The sequence below is a fragment of the Macadamia integrifolia genome, chromosome 5 (assembly GCF_013358625.1).
Source record: "Macadamia integrifolia cultivar HAES 741 chromosome 5, SCU_Mint_v3, whole genome shotgun sequence".
Taxonomy (NCBI): Eukaryota; Viridiplantae; Streptophyta; class Magnoliopsida; order Proteales; family Proteaceae; genus Macadamia; species Macadamia integrifolia.
Window position 1 is genome coordinate 7,227,044 of NC_056561.1, and position 20,356 is coordinate 7,247,399.

At 36.3% G+C, this 20,356-nt stretch overlaps 1 protein-coding gene across 1 annotated transcript; it reads left to right on the plus strand.

The window, feature by feature from the left end:
• Nucleotides 1-16,328: 16,328 nt before the first annotated feature.
• LOC122080152 lies at nucleotides 16,329-19,417 on the plus strand. The gene is made up of 3 exons (XM_042647060.1): nucleotides 16,329-16,489; nucleotides 16,851-18,595; nucleotides 18,683-19,417. The coding sequence occupies exons 2-3, from the start codon at nucleotides 17,109-17,111 to the stop codon at nucleotides 18,954-18,956; spliced, it is 1,761 nt and encodes a 586-aa protein (XP_042502994.1). The 5' UTR covers nucleotides 16,329-16,489; nucleotides 16,851-17,108; the 3' UTR covers nucleotides 18,957-19,417.
• Nucleotides 19,418-20,356: the final 939 nt, after the last annotated feature.

Below are 20,356 nucleotides of genomic sequence, written 5' to 3' on the forward strand. Positions count from 1 at the left end.
GCCCCATCACCCGTTATTGCATTCACTCGGTGGCCAACTTGGTCTTATTATTCTAGTGCTTTGACCCATCAACATCACTAGTCTCTATCCTTGATCATAAGAACCCAAATTGCAACCCCTAGTTGCCTTCCAGCTTTTGCCCTCCTGGGTTTTCCTTCTGGACCGTCCATTCCCACAACCCAATCAGATTTTTTATGCTATTATTTTTGTCTACACCTTCAACACAACCAATTTATAATAATTCATGCAATTAAATAATATTTTCATTGCATGAAAAGCATCTCTTTATTCCAAAAGCTCCAAAAGGAATAAGTTTACGGATTTGAATGTTAGGTTTAAGATGAAGAAGAAGAAAAAATAAATAAAAAATTTAAATCTTGACAATAAAAGGGAGGGGAAGAGATTTACATGTGCTAAAATTATCTATAGCTGTTGTATCGGTGTAGTGAATATTGGTTAATTATGAGTCCCCTTGGAGTGCGAGTCTAGATGCTGTTAATCATCAAATGTTCATCACACTCCACCATTCACTGCAAAGGATGTGGAATGTATTTACATGCAACTATAATGAATGGAATTTTAGCCCTACCAGGGTTGCAAGAACTTTTTTACTACTCAAATGGGAACCAACAAATAGAATCTTGAAGGATATGTTAGAATATTCCAACACCTAGGAGGGTAATTTTAAACACAAAAGAGAAGTGAATTATTCCATTTCTTTCGCTACGAGGAAAGTTCTTGCAACTCTGGTAGCAACAAATAGGTTTGTTCCCACTTGGCCTTAGAACTATTTACTCAGACCGATAACTTGAAGTGATAACAAAATTGAAACTTGAAGCAACAACAAAATTGAATAGAAGTCAGTTAATCGGAATTGTCTAAAAAAATTAATTAGAACTTTTTATTTATCGGTTTCCATTTGGGATATCAGAACTGTTTAACTAATTGTTTGGTTTTGATTTCTACTGTTCATTCTTCGAAGATTATCGAAACCAAATTGATTAACACCCTCAGCTAGTAGGGGGTGTCAAAATCAAACCGATCTAATTGAATAGGTCGAAATAAATTGACCAAACTCATTGTCAGTTTGGTATTGGTTTTGTTTTTTCGGAAATCATTAAAGATCCAAATCGATCGTTTAGATCAAAAAAATGATAAAAACTAATGACATTCTTGTACATCCTTTTCATTTTATATAACAAAAATTCAGATTAAACTTACAAGGAACCAATATGAGATCATTAAAAGAAACTAATTACGAATAAAAATTTGATCAAATTTGAGAACAATTTTTTTTATTTGATGTTTTTAGGTCAAATATTTGATCGGTCGGAATTTGATCTGATCCGATATATACACAAGAAAAAGGCCAAAAGTAGACTCAACCAACTGTTTGACACCCTAGGCACTAGCATGTTAAATTGAATCAATATATATTGTATAACAGCGGCAATTTACAAAAAAGAGACGCAGATAGTGTTCAAGACTCCCACTATTACAGGGTCTGGAGAGAGTCATTATATATGTACACTCTTACTCCTGTTTTTTGAAAATTTGTTTCTCAACTTGAACCCAAAACATCTAGGTCACAATTGAACAGACCTTATATTTGCGTTGAGATCCCCCTCTAATGAGAAAAAATAAATGATTAATTTACAGTGTCACCCCTTGGAAAATATTAATATTATAGGAACACCCCCTCTCTTTAACCAAATTATACTTAGACCCCCTGTCGTTAGTCACTGTTACAAAATATACCTTATATGCTGATGTTAGCTACTATATATTTTTTAAAATACCAAAATGCCCTTGTAAATTGTGAAGTACCTAATATAACCATTTGATAAGTCCCCATCCCCAAATCCATACCTAATATACCTTCACGTTCAGAGCACCGGCGATAACTCTCCGTGAAGACGGCAAATGGAAACCCTAATCCGATGCAGTCATGGTGGGAAGCTCTTTCCACGGCTCAATCAACCATCCATGCCCTATCTTCGATCCTCCCTTTCTTGCACGTCTCTCTCCTCTCTCGTCGAATCCAACCGCCCTACTCGATCTCTCCTCAAGTCCCATGAAGCCCACATGGCCGTCTCATCTTCTCTCTCCAACTCCTCATCCGGGTCCTGCGATGACCCTCTCTGTCAATGGCTTTACGAGACTGATCTCTCTTCCCTTGTTTAATAGTCGGAGTTCTGAGAACAAAACAGAACACAGGATAAAAAAATTCATTTCCAAAACCTTTCCTTCTCTGTTTTTTTATTGTTTTTGAAGAGCATCTCTCTCCCTTCAACCCGACAACTCCTTTGATTCCTTTTGTCTCTGCTCTATTCTATATTTTATATGGGAGAAATATGTTGAACTGGGGATGCGTCGAAGAAGCTACTCAGTCTCGAATGGTTAGAGCATTGTAAGTGTTAAATTTCTACATTGATTTGGGCTTCGGTTCAAAGTTCGAACCACTTTTAAGTTTCTAGTTTTGATTAAATAATTGTTCAGAAGTAGAATCAGTTACCTTTTTTTAGCTACAGTTTCAGGTTCATGAGGAGATGGAGAAAGTCTGTGTTTGATGTTCAAGTATTTAGGGTTTTAGTTTGTGTGTTGGAAATTATGATTCTTTTCCTATACCCAAGTTGTATTATCAGTTTAGAGAGTTCCGATTACAGATCTTATGTAGTGTTTTATGAGATTAATCATGTTCTGGTGATGCTTTCAGAATCTTGCAATGCTTTGATATCTCGACTTCTCTGTACTACTCTTGCCCTAAACTCCCTTGCTTGCATGGAACAGTCTATTTTCAGACTTAAAAGAGTTCCCTAAAGTTGTCTGGAACGTCTTAAACAGAGTTAAGAAAACTTCAACAACGCATATGTCACTTCTTGATCCTGCAAGAGCGAACTTGACGGCAATGCTGAAGGCAAGTGCTATGCGAATGAGAATTTTGCGAGGGTTAGGGTTGCAGATGAGGAAGAAGAGGAGGGAAACGATCTGATTTGGGATGGCAGGGGTCTGAGGGTATAACAATCATTTTAACTCCTTACTTAACAGCGATTGACGGTAGAGGGTCTAAGTCTAATTTGGTGAAAGAGAGGGGGTATTCCTATAATACTGGCATTCTTCAGGGGTGGCGTTGTAAATTACCCAAAATAAATTAATAAAGAGAGATACCCTTTTTTTTTTTTTTTTTTTTTTTTCATGTTTTAAATAAAGACATCGTTTGCATCATTTATTTTCTTAGAAATACATCCTTTGCTTGGTGTCATATACTGCTATAATAAAATTTACTCTGGGCGATATTTTTTTTTCCTTTTCACTGCCATTTATTTTATTAAATTTGGCAACAAAACTTAAATTAAATAAAAAAATAAGGGAGTTATGACTCGGAGCAGAGTACCCTACTTGCTACTGATCGATATGTATTCGCTACGACAACCCCTCTCACTCCCATCGTATGTATATATATGTATATGATTTTTTTTTTCTTCTATGTGTTTATTCTGATATTTTTAGGGAAAGTTCTTCAACATAAATTTGTACGCTTTGTTCTTAAATTTGAAACAATTTTCTTTCTTTTCTTGCTTCCACTCTAAGGATTCTCGAGGTGTATTAATCAATTTCTTTTGCTACTTCAGTAAAATTGTGCAATAAACTTTACTGAAAATATTAATAAATAATGAATTAATTGATCATAGATCAAGACAAAATCTATTCTTCCAAAAAATGACATACTTAGGGCTTGTTTGACTTTGTTTCTTCTGTTTCTGTGTCTAGAAATAGCAGAAACGGTTTTTTTTTTTTTTTGTAAAAGTTATTAATATAAAAATCAAAGGAAAATGTTCCACATGTCATCCACGTGTGGATCCTTTTGCACCCATTCGCATAATTTTTTGAGATCTCTCTCTCTCTCTAATGTCTCTTATTTATAGATTCATAACCTAGCTAGTCCCCTTATTTGCCCAAATTAGTTCATGGGTGCCCCAGAAAAACCTTTCCCAAAAATCTATTTGCCTTTAATTTATGGTTGGGATGACTAGGATCTAGCTTCTCTTCATAGAGTCCGGGACCAGAAAGTGATCCTACAACTGAGAGGACTGAAGCACATGTCCTGGAGGTCACCATAGTTGTGGGATCACTTTCTGATTCCTAAATTCTATGACGAGAAATCCTATCATGATGGACCCTGCATGTGACATCCAAGTATTAATTGAATATTTGTTTACCAAAACACCTCTTTATGCTTTCACCACTTTATTGAATATTGCAGTAGCAGCTATATGGTACACCCACCCCACGCCACGCCACCACCCACCGCCCCAACACCCCCACCCCCGCCAAAAAAAAAAAATCTTTATGTATACCCTCAACCCTGTGAGGCCTTTGGTATTTTGAAGTTCACGGTTGAGACATCCCAACTTGTTGAGATGAATCAACTAAACAAGAATCTCAACTCTGCAACCATTGTCCACACTTTTAGGCTCTAAACAAAGCATCAAATTTGCTCTAACCTTCGCAAAACTACAAAACTGATCAAGTGGAGTATTAAACTAACTACTGTGTTTTGGACTCCAACCATGATGTTAGTGACAGACAGACAATGACTAATTGAATTTTATGGTCACTAATTATGTTTAGTACGCCACTTCCCTTAATGGTCCCCTCTTTATATGTGATCTCAAATCTCAATCCTATGATAGAGATCCATGAAACAAAATGAATATCCCACTATAGAAATATGAGTCCACCAATATCCTATATAATTTGCTGCGCATAATCTTTTTTTCTCTCTCCTCCTTGACCATGGGAGTATCTTCATACATAAATTGTGAGCCACTTACTCCTGTATGTGTCTATTGGCTTAGAATGAACTTAAGATGTCAACACATGTGGGTGGCATAATAGGAACGTGAAATAATAATATATGTGGGTGTAGATCTTTGCGCATAATAGGAACGTGAAATACTAAATTAATTTTTCTTTTACTAATCAAGGGATGGATTTGTTCACTAGTAGGGTATAGAGTAAAAAAAAAATATTAATTTAATTTAAAAATAATTTACCATCATATTATGCTCAAACATTTTTCAAGGATATATACACTTGAATTGATAGGATTTTACCACAATTGTGTTATATTTCGAGAGAAGAAAAATATGATTGAAATTATTTGATGGGTGTGAACTTCATTAAAAATAAATAAATAAAATTTAATTAAAGATATGATTTGACTTTATAGATCATCATATGGACTCAAAATGGCTGCAAGGTGTCAGGGGCACTGTCAAGGTACATTCATGGTTGGGCCCATATCCTCGAACAATTCATGACCATGAAAGCGACCATGGTAAGATAATTTACTTTGTTATCAAATTACCAAAATATCCTTCTTTTTCCCTCCCCGCCTCTTCAACTATCTAAGGTCTTTGACGGCTTAGGCTCTTTAGTGTAATGTTCTAAAACATGGATTTGATTTTTGATTTTTTTTAACAGAAATGGGGTAAAAACTCTATGGTAAATTTGGTTCAATTTTTTATTTTTTTGAAATGAACCAGACACTTGTCAGGCTTTGGAATCCTTTTTTTGGAGCATGAAAAGCTTGCTTTTCATTCTCTGAATCGATTCTGAGCAAAAGACGCAGAAATATATAGCTGACTTAGATTAAGAAGGGTAAATGGAAAAATTACCTTCAAAATATAACAATAGGTGAATTTCAAAGGTATTGTAAACCCTAACACGCACCTTGCACTTGGAAAGACCAGAGAAGAGAAGCAGATCGCTAAAACGAAAAGTATGAACTATCACAGTCTTCGATTTGCCATCCGTCAGAGAGGTGGGATGCTCTCTCTCTCTCTCTCTCTCTCTCTCTCTCTCTCTCTCTCTCTCTCTCTCTCTCTCTACTGATTTTGCTTATTTTGAAGGTTTTCTGTTGTTCTGCCTTCCTTATTAGTTTGGTTGGTGAGTGATGACTCTCAATGGGGTTGGGCTGTAAAACCTTTTGGGAAAGTTGAAAATCCTGCACCTATTAATACTTTCACAAGTGCTTTCATTTTTTTTTTATTATATATAGATTAGGAAAGTGTTTATTATGGGATAGTGCGATTTCTTTACGTATGTAAGAACCAATGGGAACACAAGAGGAAACATCTATAGAGACATTATTTGTCATTTCTTGGGAACAAGCTATCATTTCGCCCCACATGTGGTTGGGCACAAGGGCTACACTTCCCTGCAAAAACCAATTTCCCATGAAGATTTTTAGAATTAGTCATGTAAATTAAAGGGTAAATATATTAAGCTTGTAAATTGGTTTATTAATCAAATCCAACTTTCTAAACCAAAATCGATAAGTAACGGGTTCTTAGTTATTCACCCTTTATAGCCTTTTCCCAACAGAGTTGATAATCAACAACTCCACCAAATCGATGCTGGAAGATCTGAAAATTCCTGCATTGGAAAGAGAGTGGAAATATAATGAATCGATAGAAACAAAACGATATCAAGTGATGAGTGAACGAGAGAGAGAGAGATAGAAACTAGAGATGACGGAAATAGAGATGGTCAAAACTTACCAGTTTAAGGCCATGCTAAACCTGTTCTTCCAAAAGGAACACTACCAAAATGGAGAGAGAGAGAGAGAGAGAGAGAGAGAGAGAGAGAGAGATGGGAGGCTAAGGAAGAGAGGGGAGTGGATGAGGAGACAAGGAGATTGGCGTGGCATTGTTGTCTAAAAGTCCCTGTCTGGATTTCCAACCCCTCTCCCATCTGGCTGGGCTCTATCCTAAGGACAAAGGAACAAGCATCCTATAGAGTCTATTATGGATAATATGTCTTATAGAGCCAACCACAACAACACAAACTTCTCCTTAATTACAACAACAACAACAACAACAATATATGTGGAAGTGGCCCAGTGGAAAATCATCTACAGCAATAGCTGTATGTATATCAATAACTATTGCCTAACGCAATTGGTATGTTAAACCCACGCTTACTAAGAGGTCTCGAATTGTATGTATATATATGTACAACCCACCACCACTACTGCATCTTTTTCTACTGTTCTAATTGTTGCTGAGTTAGGTAAATAAAATATATTTGAAAACAAAAATGATTAATTAAAAATTGAGTTAAGAAGAAGAGAATTTGAATACAAAAACTGATTAAAAAATGGATTAAGAAGAAGAGATTTTCTTGTAAGATTCTTCTCCTCTAACCGACTTGCACTTACTTTTTGCCATAGATTTTATCTTTACGTACCGACTTGTCAGTAAAATCAAGCATTTAAGTAGTAAGATATTTCAAGTGCCCGAAGATGTATAAGAAGAAGACAATAGTACCATACAACCATACAATTTCTTATTGGAAAAAGATCTGCAGATTATATATATATATATTTTTTTGTGGAAGATTCGTTCTCAGTAAAAAGTGAGATTTTTGTATATGTATTTTATATTTGTATGAGAGAGATAGGTATGCTGTCAGGGTATGGTAAGCTAGCAATCGATATCAATGGAGACATATGATGGGGTTTCATTCAGAAAAGATGCGAGAATCATTTCAAAAAGGTGAAAGAGAGATAGACACAGTGGGTGCTAGCAGACAGTATGCCGATCACATGCTCAATATTTTTTCTATTTGATATATATGGGTCCACATGAATGATAATTTTTTTGCGCCATTAATTGGTAAAATGTACAGCAGTGTGACCCCTTATTTATTTATAATATTATGAGAAATGTTTTAGGACCACAAGATCAGCAACTTATTAAAGGACCTCCAAATTTTATTTTGTTTTATTTCATTTTTAACAATTCTTTCTATATCCTTGAGTATCAATAAAATTTGAAAATTAATAAAATTGTAATATGAAGATTTCCTAAAAGGTCACCTATTTCAGTACTGCTCTTTACAAGCATACTTAATTATGGGGTTTTGTTGGATCCATCTAGTATTATTATATTTTTTTCACATTTATAAAATACTGAACCTACTAAGAATGAAATTTAAGATCATCTAAGATGCCCTAATTAGATTCTCTTATAGAAAATGTGGACCTTAGAAATGCATGGTTTTAAAATCTCTGAAGACATATGGCTGGCATAATAATAACAATTAGGGGTGTCAATCGGTCGGCCCGGCTCGGTTTTGGTCTGGATTGAGTCGGTTTCGGTGTGGGAAAGTTGAAATCGAAATTGAACCAATAAGGAAATTCCGGTTTCGGTTTTGGTGCGGTTTGTTTGTCTTCGGTTTCTTAAATCGATTTGTAACCGGGTTGGTTTTGATTTTTGGTCTAGTTTGGATTCGACTTTCCATACAAATGTATACAAAACTATGCAAATTTTAAATTTTTTTAATGAATTTTGGAGTGTTTTGGTTTCGTCCGAGTTTTGAGCCGGTTTTGGTTTGGTTTTGGGTTCATCCGATTTCCTGTGCTATTCGATTTGATTTTGGGGTTGTAATACTCAAAATCGAACTAAACCGAACCAATAAGACTTCTATTCAGTTCGGTTCAATCAGTTTTACCGGTTCGATTTAGGAATTGACACCCCTAATAACAATAATGACTAAGTTCTACTTCATTCATTGCAGAGGATCTTTCCTTCGCTCTAAAGGTGCTTGGATGGGACCTATGGGTATTTTTCAACCATGTACCATAACAGGGGGTAAAAAAGACCCCAACGTGGTGGGTGGACCCTCCTCCAATGGTGGAGGAAAATAGACAATAACACTATAACAATCATGAGTCATTATCTTATTGAGATTGAGATTAGTATGAAAAAATATGTTTGCAGAGGCACTTTCTTTGTTATTAAAGAAACACAAATGGAGATCCAAATCTCCATTGACATTGGTGAGAAAAACTACGTTTTTTTTTCTTTTAGGCACTTTTTTTTTTTTAGAAATTTGTAATGGGCAGTTTGATTAGGATAAAGTTTTTCCTCATTAGGTGGTGAATTTACCTCTCCATCCTATAGTTCAGAAATCCATAAAGGGTTTTATTATCTTCTCAAAATACCCTCTTAATAACCCCTAGATGTATTTAAAACACCCATAATGAATGGATGGATATAGTGAAACTCCATCTGGTCAGCATTCTTATGCTTCCCCCCCCCCCCCCAACCCTCACCCTCACCCTCACCCTCACCCTCACCCTCTTCAAAATTCCTCTCCCATTCTATTGTTTCTACTTAATTAATTTTGCAAGTTCCAACGGACTTATCTTTTCTCTTCATTAAATTTGTTGGACTTTCCCTAGTTAGTACATGTTCTTTCCTTGTTCTTTTTTTGGTAAATATGAATCAATGAGCATCATCTCTATTTAAACAAAATTATATATGGTGATGTATATCTTTTTAATTTTTTGTTAAAAAGAAATTTATTTGCAAGGGATATACAAGGTTTCATTTACACAATATAAAAAGCAAAAAGTAGAATTTGGTCAAACTATTATTGTTATAGATAGAGCCTTCCCAGTTAAGGAGTAAACTACAAAATTAGCATCACTAGGAATACAAGTAAGAATGCATTCAGTAAAATCAATTACCACATGAGTAATGTCATGGATAATTGGCTCAACTTCGAAACGGGAGGTCAATTGTAGATTGTTGATGAAGCAAACCAATTCACTACAATTGGACTCCACCTGAACAGTTTTCAAAGCATGGATTAAGCCCAACAGGATTGCAAGCACTTCCCAAGGATTAATTTAAGGATGTGAATTTGAAACCTAAACACGTTGACATCGAAACTGCAAAACCATTTAGTAAATTGTTTGGTTCTGATTTCAAGTTTCAGGCTGATTAGCTAAATAGGTCGAAACCCAACCAAGCTGTTTAATGCATTGGTTTCAAACCGAATTGAAACCGTGAAAATAAACCGTTTAAAGTGTCAAAATCGATCCAATTAACCCGTTTTACGATTAAATAAGGCAGGGGAAGAATTGGTATATCATTTCCAAAAAGATAAAAAACCTAAAATAAAAACGATTGGGATTTTGAAGCTTTGGTATGCTTGCATGATTGGATGTATGATGCCACTTTTAGAGGTAATATTTTTTCTTTTAACCTCGTATGAAATTCTTTGGACATTAGTTTCATACTTTAAGTAATTGTTTTCTTCCTTTAGCTGAGACGGATGAACATGAATTATTTGAAGCCTTAAAAGATGTGTTTTCAGGGCCTTCTACTCCTACTCTAGCATCATCCACTACTACTACCGGTGTTAATTAGTATTTAATAGTTTTGTTTGCATTTCACTCTCTCAATGTAATATTTTCTTTTACTTAGTTGTTCGGTTGTTTTAACAAAACATGATGGTTTGCATTTCACATTCTCAAGATTGATACGTTTATCACTAACAGCAAATTTTAGTAAACATGTGAATAAACTAGCAAATCAATTGCTAACTGAAACCGAAACCATTTAAAAATCATGGAATCGAAACCGTTTACTAAACGATTGTGGTTTCAGAAAGTGTGTCGTTTAGTAAATGGTGTGATTTTAGTTTCAGCTAAATAAATGTGAACCAAACCGAATCACACCATTTAAATCAAAACCGAATCAATTAACACCCTTAGATTAATTCATTGAAACAGGATGAATTAGATAAAGCAAAGAGTTAGGCTCCCAAACAAGGATTAAAGTATCGGTCGCCGTATCGGTCGGCCAAAATTAGATACGTATCGGAGAGTATCGTATCGTATCGGAGATACACTAAGATACGCTAAAGATACACACATAAATGGATAGGAAACATTTTTTTAAACACTTTTGCAAAATTCTTCAAAAGATTTTTGAACAGCTTGGAAGACTTCCATTGGGGTCCATTCCATTTTCCTATAAACAAACTATTTTGTGCAATCTAAGAAACCAAAAAATGAAGGAGTAAAGACTAAAGGTCTCTTATAATTTCCTCGTCTGGAAGAATAATTTTGTTCCAATCTTTGAACCATACATATATAAAAGCTTTTTATTTCCATTTGATGGAACTAAGAAAAGAAAGAAGGCTGTCAAACCAGGTCGCTCTTGTGAAAAGGGCAAGCAAGAAATATGTGGTCATTTTATTGCATTGTACATCCGCATTGTAAACATGAGGGATCCACTGGTATTTAGCTGGCTCACAAACATTCTGATCCTCAAGCGATTCTTTGCATGCAGCCTCTCCATAACAGTCATTTAATATTTGGCAACGACTTATAAGTATTAGAAAGAAGTGGCCGATAATGAAGTATAAGACCACTGTTCGGATGGAAAGTATTCCTAGATTGCAGAAGACGAACTGTTGGAGCAGATCGGTGCTGATGTTGAAGTAAACGAACCAAAACAGATTGAGTCGTATCAGAAGATGATACTCTCCTTATGGTCTAAAATGCCCTCTACAGAAGTATAATTGGGGATTCTTGTGTTTTACTTTCAAGATAAAACAACCTCTAATCTCTGTCTGATTGTACACAGACTTTGATCTTTTTGGAGAGAAAAGCTAGGCTCACTAAGTATGGTTTTGTAACATTGTTTGTATGCAACGATCAAAACGGGGAGAGAGAGAGGAACGTAAAATCCCATACCTATAAAGAAGACAACGGTCATTAATGTCAATGATTATTTCTGCAAGTTTATAATCTGACCACTAGCCTTGCAATATAATTCAATGCAATTCATAAAGTGGCAGATTCTTGATGTTGCTTTTGGAGAAGAGAAATCTACCATCAACGAAGAGAAGGTGAGATATGGCTACAGTTTTATTTGCAAACCTTGATTCCTCTAAGAAAGTGATGGGGGGCAGTTTTTCTGAGAACTGAATTCAGACTGTGCGAGCAAGCATAGTATGAAAAATGGGGAAAGGGGTCTCCTTGTCAGATGCCATGAGCGGAAAGAAAAGAACCTCTTATTGCACCATTGATAAGAATATCATAAGAAAGTAAAGAAACGGAGGTAATTGATACTTATATGTTTAAGAAAAAATAATAAAAAATTCCAAAAAATAAAAAGGGAAAAAGTTGGGTATGCTGCCAATATCAAGTATGCTAGCACCCATTGTGTCTTTCTCTCTTTCCTTTTTCAGAAATAACTCTCATATCCTTCCTGAATGATACTCTATCATGTGATCCTATTGGTGCTATCCGCTAACATACTTGATATAGGCAGCACACCTATCCCTCTCAAAAAAAAAAAGAAAAGGGGAAAAAGTTCTCCACGAAATTATTATAATGTTGTCCTGTCATGTCACATGATTTTCTATTGTTTAATCTCTCCTATCCTCTATGTGTACTCATGTGGATGATACCAGGTCATACCATTCTTCACACAACCATTGGTATGTGGTGGGAGATTCCTCCACCCCCATTTGCCTTATGGGGAACCCTCTCCAAAGATTATTCATATATAACTAATCTTTTGTAAAAATTAATTAAGTACTTACTCCTTGGTTGGTGTTCCTCCTTTCAAGTTCATCTTTAGTCATACCCCAATTGAAGGAGAAAATAATAATATATGGACAATGCCGAACTCTTTGGTCATACCTCAATGAGTTATCATGGAATTGGTTGACCAGTTAATTCGGCCCTTTTTTATATATTTTTGATCAAAACCAATTTAATTAAATGATTCATTTAAGAAGCCTATTCTAAACTATTTTAAAAGTCTCTAACCTTGCAAATTAGATAGGCTCAAATTTTGTGGACAAATAGACCTCATAATCTGTCAAGTTTTAGGTCAACTAAATATAAATTGGCAAAATAGGGCTTTGAAAAATCCCCAACTATCAGAGATTTTATATTTTATGGTGGTCGGAATACTATAGGCATGTATAGACATACATTGAGAGATATTTGATTGAATTTTGAATATGAAATTTGACATATAGCAAATTCAAAATATTTTCTCTTTGCCCAATAGCCAGAATAGCCACATCATTTGTCTAGCACAATGAGAAGTATGTCATTTAGGAAGGTCTTCTTAATTATTGAATGGTGTAAAATAAATAATCCCATTCTTTTTTTTTTGTAACCCCTTCAAAATATTTATATCTATTTCCTTACACATCTCCGCTTGTGAGGTTCACCGATTCATCTCCAACAAATTGTAAGGATGAGAAAGATTCCACCTATGTAAAGGTTTTTGTACATGCTAACTTCACCAATATTGGTTGCCATCGATACCAATATTTTGACACCATTGATACCAATACATATCAGTGGTATCAACCCATATTGTATGTTGGTAGGCTTCAACCCATCACCGTTCGAGTCAGCTGATTGTGGGTTCAAGTCTTAACATGCTTCATTATCGTCCATTGGTCTTGCGGAAGCTCCGCTTGTCATACGGGGACTTGTCCTGGGGCTATGATCACTATCATGCACCACCCTTTTTTTCATTACGAAAAAAAAGTATGTTGATGGGCTTTAAGCCTTCAACTTTCGGGAGAGAAATTGCTACTTCCCAAGCTCTTTAAGCATTATAAGGAGGTAGGCACACCATGACATCATACAAACCGGCCCACCCATTGCCAGCTCCACTTAATTTGTAATTAGCATTAGTTTTCCTTTTTGCGTCTAATCCAATGTATCATCCAATCAATGCACCTCATAGCTAATTCAATCTTCCCGTCATAACCGGAGATGGTAATTGTAATCAAGACATGAAATATTGCGACATGATTGATAAGGTGGATTGACATTTTACCTCACAGCTAATTCAATCTTCCCCTTTATAACCGGAGATGGTAATTGTAATCAAGACATGAAATATTGCGACATGATTGATAAGGTGGATTGACATTTTACCTCACAGCTAATTCAATCTTCCCTTCATAATTGGAGATGGTAATTGTAATCAAGACATGAAATATTGCGACATGATTGATAAGGTAGATTGACATTTTCCCCTTGACATTAATTAATCTATTATCTTATCTAAAAATAAAAATAAAAATTTAGTCTCTTTTATATTAAAAGGATTGGTAGGTTAGTGGAAGAATTCTGTTACTCTTATCATCATTTGAGTTGATTGATTATGAATTTAAATCGATACATCCCACCATCACTCGTTAATCCAACAAAAACCCTATTATGATATGAGGAATGGGACCGGCCCAGAAGAAATTTATCACCTCTCTAATTGTTTCATTTTTAAATGAAAGTTGGTGGTCTTCTCTGTGTATTATTATTACTTTATTGCTTTGACCCATCAACATCAGTGAACCCAAATTGAAACCCAAGTTGGCATCCAGCTTTTGCCCTCCTGAGCTTTTCTTCTGGACCGCCTATTCCCACAGCTCAATCAGATTTTTTTTTTTATTATTTTTGCTTTCTTCACCTTCAACAGAATCAATTTATAATAATCCATGCAATTAAAGAATGTTTTGCATGAAAAGCATCTCTGGTAGCACGTTTACAAATTTGAATACTAGGTTTTACGAATAAAAAAAAAACCTTTAAAAAATTAATATCAAATAAAAGGAAAGGGTGGAGATTTACATGCAACTACGTATGGTGGATGAAATTTTACTGTTACCTGATTGCAGTAACTTTTTTGCTATTAAAACTCGAGCCAAATAATGGAATCTTGGAGGATATGTGGAAAATTTTAAAAAACTATAAATATATTTGTAAATCTAAAGAAGAAGTGAATTATTCTATTTTTTTTTTGTTACGAGAGAAGTTCTTGCAACTGCAACTCAAGTAGTAGGAAATAGATTCTTTCCTATTGGGTCTTGAACTATTTACTCACACCGATGACTTTAAGTGATAGTAAAACTGAAACGGAATGCAATAAAAACAGTTTGATCCGAATTGTCTAAAAAAAATTAATTAAAATTGTTTTGTTATCAGATTTCATTTGGGATATCAGAAATATTTAATCAATTTGGTTTTGATTTCTTCCTTTCATCTTTGAAGCAAATCAAAACCAAATTGGTTTAACACCCTTATCCAGGAGGGGTGTTAAAATCAAAAGGTTCGATTGAATAGACTGAATTTAATCGAATTTCGTTGAAATCAATCGACCAACTATATTCCTTATTAGTTTGGTATTGTTTTTTATTTTGGAAATAATTGAAATTGGTCATTTAGAAAATAATAATAATAATAAAAATAAAACTAATATAATTCTTATACTTTTTTTTTTTTCATTATATATATATACAAAAAAATTGAGATAGGACCGATAAGGAATCAATATGAGATCATTAAAAGAAACTGAATACAAACAAAAAAAAAAATTAATCAAAAAACAAATTGTTTCTATTTGATTTGTGTACCTCTAATATTTTATCGGTTTGGATTTTGATTTGACCTAATATATACATAAAACCAAAAAATCAATCAAAACCAAATTCAAACCGACACCCCTAAGTGTTGGCATGTTAAATAGAATCAATATACAATTATATAACAATGAAAAAAAAATATTTTAAAAAACAATGTACAAGACTCCCACCACTGCGGGGTCTAGAAGAGATTATTTTTCAATTTAAACTTACGACCACTAGGTCACAATGAAATAACTTCATCGTTATGCCCAAGTCCCCTGTAATGAAAAAAAGTAAGTAAATTAAGAGATAATTTTTTTTTGGTAAAGACACAAAATTTACAAATCGGAGCGTATGCTATTTATCTGTTTATTTATTAAATTTGACAACAAAATTTAAATTAAATAGCAAAATAAGTGAAAAAGAAATAATAAGTGAGATATTATTCCTTTCCCTCAACATGAGCAAAACACATGCATGATACCCCTTGAATGACGAAAATGGCCTTCTATCTTCCCTCAACCCGATATTTTCATAGCTGTCGACAATGACGCTTTTGTCCATTTAACAAATGAAAATTAATTAAACAACCAAAAGCTACTTTTTGCTCGTAGTCGCAACTCGCACGTGGAGTGGAAACCCACCACCAAGGGTTTTTTTGTCCAAAATTGCTTTCATTAAGGACCATTTTACAGATATCCTCACGAGCAAACCAAACGTGATGGGAAATTTCACACGTGTCGTGTTCCACCATGTGTTTTTACAGTTTTACCACCATCATAAGCTGGTTGGTTAAGACGTGGCCTTTTCAAAATCTGCCACGTGGAATCGAACCCGTGAAGTTAGAAACCCCAAATATATAAGGCCACGCTGGCCATGCCAGGATCAAATCTGGCCAAGCAAAAAAAGTTTTAGAAGCCTCACAAACTGGCAGATGACTCGGAGCAGGGAACCCTACTTAGTACTTACTACTACTGATCGGTATGTATTATCTCCAATCGTATGCGTATATATATACGTATATACGATTTTTGTTTCCTTCTGTGTCTATTCTGATATTTTAAGGGAAAGAGCCTGTGCACGGTGCATCCCTCGTTTATATATAAAGGATTAGAGGCGTCTCTTTTTGTGCTTCCGGAGAAGTTGAAAAGCTACTACGCTCATACTTCGCTAACCAGGAGCCGTGTTTGGGAATTTTATTGCTTGAGCTTATCGGAATATCTACCGGATTCCGGTCATAATTCGAGTAAGTTTTCGAATTGCTTCATTTGGTAATTGTTCATTGTCGATTGATTTGTGGAATTTCTCGGTTTCATCGATTTGGGTTGTATCGGTTTGCGTTTTGGATCCGATTTTGCCGGTGGGGAGGGGGTGAAATGTCCTCTGGACTTTGGTATGTGGTCACTGGTCACCGGTCACCGGTCACCATTAATGTCGACGGAGTTACTTGTAGAGCTCTTCCTCTTCTTATTCTATTTCTTGCGAAGAATTTCAGGATTTGGAGTTTTGTATTGAGAAAGAGTGGTAAGAGAAGATTGGTTGGGTTGTCACGGGCTTTCAATTTGACTAATTTTGGTTTTTTTTTTTTTTGGGTTTGATATTTGCAGGTTCCAGTTTGAGACTACCTGGATTAATTGAGGGAGGGAAAAAGGGAGGAAGGAGGAGCTAGCGTGAAACCCGCTTGATAACAGAGACAGATTCACGCGCAAGCATTTCGGGACTTTTTGAATACTTTTTAAAATAGTCTCAGATTGGAGGAGCTTTACCCAATCTCCTCTTTCTCCTCTTTATCCTCTTCCTCCTACATCTTATTTTGGGGGTTTTCTTCTTCTTGGCTTCTTTTGGAGTTTCGGAAAGTTTGAGGCATGGGAGTAAAGGTGGGTGCGGTTTATTTACATTGGTCGCAGCCAGTAACTTCTCATTCTTCCTCTTCGGCTCAGACGCTAGCCTCTGCAATTTCATCTTCATCGTCGAAAAAACATGGCTGCCGATTGGTTCAGCGATCGACTTTCTTAGGGACGTCAACGACGAAGCTATTGAGGTCTCGATCTTGCGAAATCCTAAAGTGTGGAGGACAATTCCTTAAGAGGGCTTCAAGCGCCAACTTGGATGGATTCCCTGACGAAGAGTTTGAGGAAAATATTCGAGAATTAGCTGCAAGATTCGATCTTTTGAGCGATGGTGATGAAGAACAGAACAATGTTTCCCACGTCAAGGATGGAGAATTAGATCTTCGTGCTGATTCCAGGGAAAAGCAAGGCGAGAGCAGTAGCAGCCTCGAGAGTTGTGGAATCAATTCTGTACAAATACCCAGTCCTTTTACGCCACTGAAGCGGGAGACTGTGGAGCCTCCTTGGCTTCAATTCAAGCCAGAACCGCCAGACTGGCCAGGAAGGGATAAGATTGACCAGGCGAATATAGAGAGGAAGGCGAACAGAGTGGATCTTCCCCTTTCTCTAAGAATCATAAAGAAGAAGAAACAATGGGACGAAGGTTTCAGAGAAGCAGGGGATTCCGCCTACTGCTCTGTGAAGAAGGCTTTCTCTTCGATGGTGTTCATCATACGGGAGCTACACAGCTACACGTTACAGATGCGAGAGCTTCTCTTCTTTGAAGACCTCCAGGATATTCTGGCCCGAGTACAGAAGGAGATGCACGCTTCATTCGTGTGGCTTTTCCAACAGGTGTTCTCACATACCCCAACTCTCATGGTGTATGTGATGATCCTTCTTGCAAATTTCACTGTGTATTCGATGGGAAACAACACAGCAATCGCAATCACGCCGCCTCCGTCTGCCGCCACCGAAATTGTAACGGTAAATGAGAACTATCCCAAGAATTTTGATTCTTCTTCGGCAATGAAGACGTTTTCCGTATTGTCTTCGCCTGGGAATACGGCTTCCGTGGGAGGACAAAATGGCGGAGGCGGAGGAAAATTCCGCCCTGTGACAAGTGGGACAGAGGGAGATGGACAGTTCAAAGGTTCCTCATCATCGTGGAGCTATCAGAGTACCATCAAGCCAACGACGAGGGAGGACGCGGAGTCGGCATCGGTGGTGGAAACAGAGCCTGGAAGAGGAGAAATGATGAGCGAGAAAGAGATGAAGTTATGGAATTCGATGGTGGAGGAAGCGATGAGAATGCAGGCGGGGACGAGGGGCGAAGCTTTGGATCACGAAACGATGCAGAGGTTCGTGTCCCCGGTGAAGGCGGAGATGGAAGCGGACGACGAATCCGATTACTTGAGGACGGAGCTTCTGTACCAAATGGCCGTAGCCCAAGAACCCAAGAACCCTCTGCTACTAGCCAATTATGCCCAGTTCCTCTTCCTCGTCGTCCACGACCACGACAGGTAAAAATTTATCTTTTGAGTTCATTTCAGAGAAATGTGAATTCAGAACCTTCGGATTATAGTTAAAGTTGGAAATTTTTTCAACAGAGCCGAAGAATACTTCAAGAGGGCAACAGGGGTGGGAAGGGAACAAGAAGAAGAAGAAGGAGATGCAGAGGCGTTGAGCAAATACGCAACGTTCCTGTGGCTGGTGAGGAATGACATAAACGCGGCGGAAGAGACATACTTGGAGGCAATAGCGGCGGAGCCGGGGAACACTTATCACGCCGCCACCTATGCTCATTTCTTGTGGAACACCGGTGGTGAAGATACTTGTTACCCTCTTGATTCCCCAGACAACGACTTCAACAATCTGGTTTAACAAGAAATTGGATTGGAGACTTCTTCCTCCTATATCTACTTTGTTTTTATATAACCCCTAATAGCCAACCATCACCACCACCACCTTCATCTGATCTCAAAAGTATATCTCTGAAAGAGTCACAAAAGCAGAAAGAGAAAGAGCCTTTGGTAGGAAATGTCGAGTCCTTTTTCCTTTTTTCCAAGATTTTCTTCTGTAATCCTCTCTTTACTTCCATTTTTTCTGAGAAGGTGTTGGCCATTCCCCTGTTTCTTCTTCACATTACACTTTTTCTTCTTTAGCACTTGTAGAGGCTTCTGATGAGATGCTGGTGAACTACGCAGATATTACCCAGACATGTGGGGAAAACCACTACCGGAACTGTAACAAATTTTTATTTTTTCTACTTTATTTAGTGTTGTATATGGAAAAGTAAAAGAAATAATAATTCTTTTGGAGAAAAGAAAAGAAAATCCATGTTACCTTGCAAGTTGTAATGATGTGGGACTGCTCCAAGGTTTAAGAATCTAGAATCAGACATGGGATTGGTTTTCATATTTCGATTCCGAATCAATGGGAATCTTAGAATTTGGATTCATAAACAAGAAGTAAAGCTGTCTTAAAATCTGTAAATTTTTGGAGTTTTGTTTCAATAAATATATATTATGTTTGGCAGGTAAGAAAAGAATTATAATTATGAGAGAGGGTTCTCTGAATTTTTTTTTTTAATTTAAAATAATTATTAGAATAATTCAATGAGAGGTATGATATATGCCTTAGTCACAGGTAAGAGTCCAGGAGTTTGGTGAAGAATCTCTCATGCAAGCAAGTTAGCTGCGGCTGGATCTTGGTTTATCATAAAGGCAGTTGAATCCTCTTTATGAACTCAATGTATGAAATTCTCAAAACTAATTAGTCCAAGCTGAAAAAACAATAAGTGCCCTTGTGGAATTGAGCAGTGTAGCAACTCGATGGGAACTCAATTACAATATCCTCCAAGTTCAACCTCTGAGAAATAACCTTCGTCAGCATGGTTCTAAAAAGTGAAATGGAACGATCAGTATTAGTTGGATTAAAATGATATTGATCCTGATCGATCCTTTATTCTTGACCTTTCCAATCTTTTTCCACATATAAATTCATGGGTAAAATTGTCATAAAAAAATGTGAACTCTACCACGGAGAGTGTGTGTGTGTGTGTTTTGTGGTCTCAAATCTCAATTGTCAGTGAGGCTTTGGAAGTAAAAATTGAGTCGGGTGGTGTTATATTTGAAAATTAGTTGTTGATCAATCTTCTTGTTTCTTAATTATTGTTGGTGGAACTTAATGATCACTTGACAAGCATCTTGTGGAGACATGAGCTGATGTAGGACCTTGCACGAGAGAGAAAGTAAATAGGAACTTTGCTTTGCTCAACCATG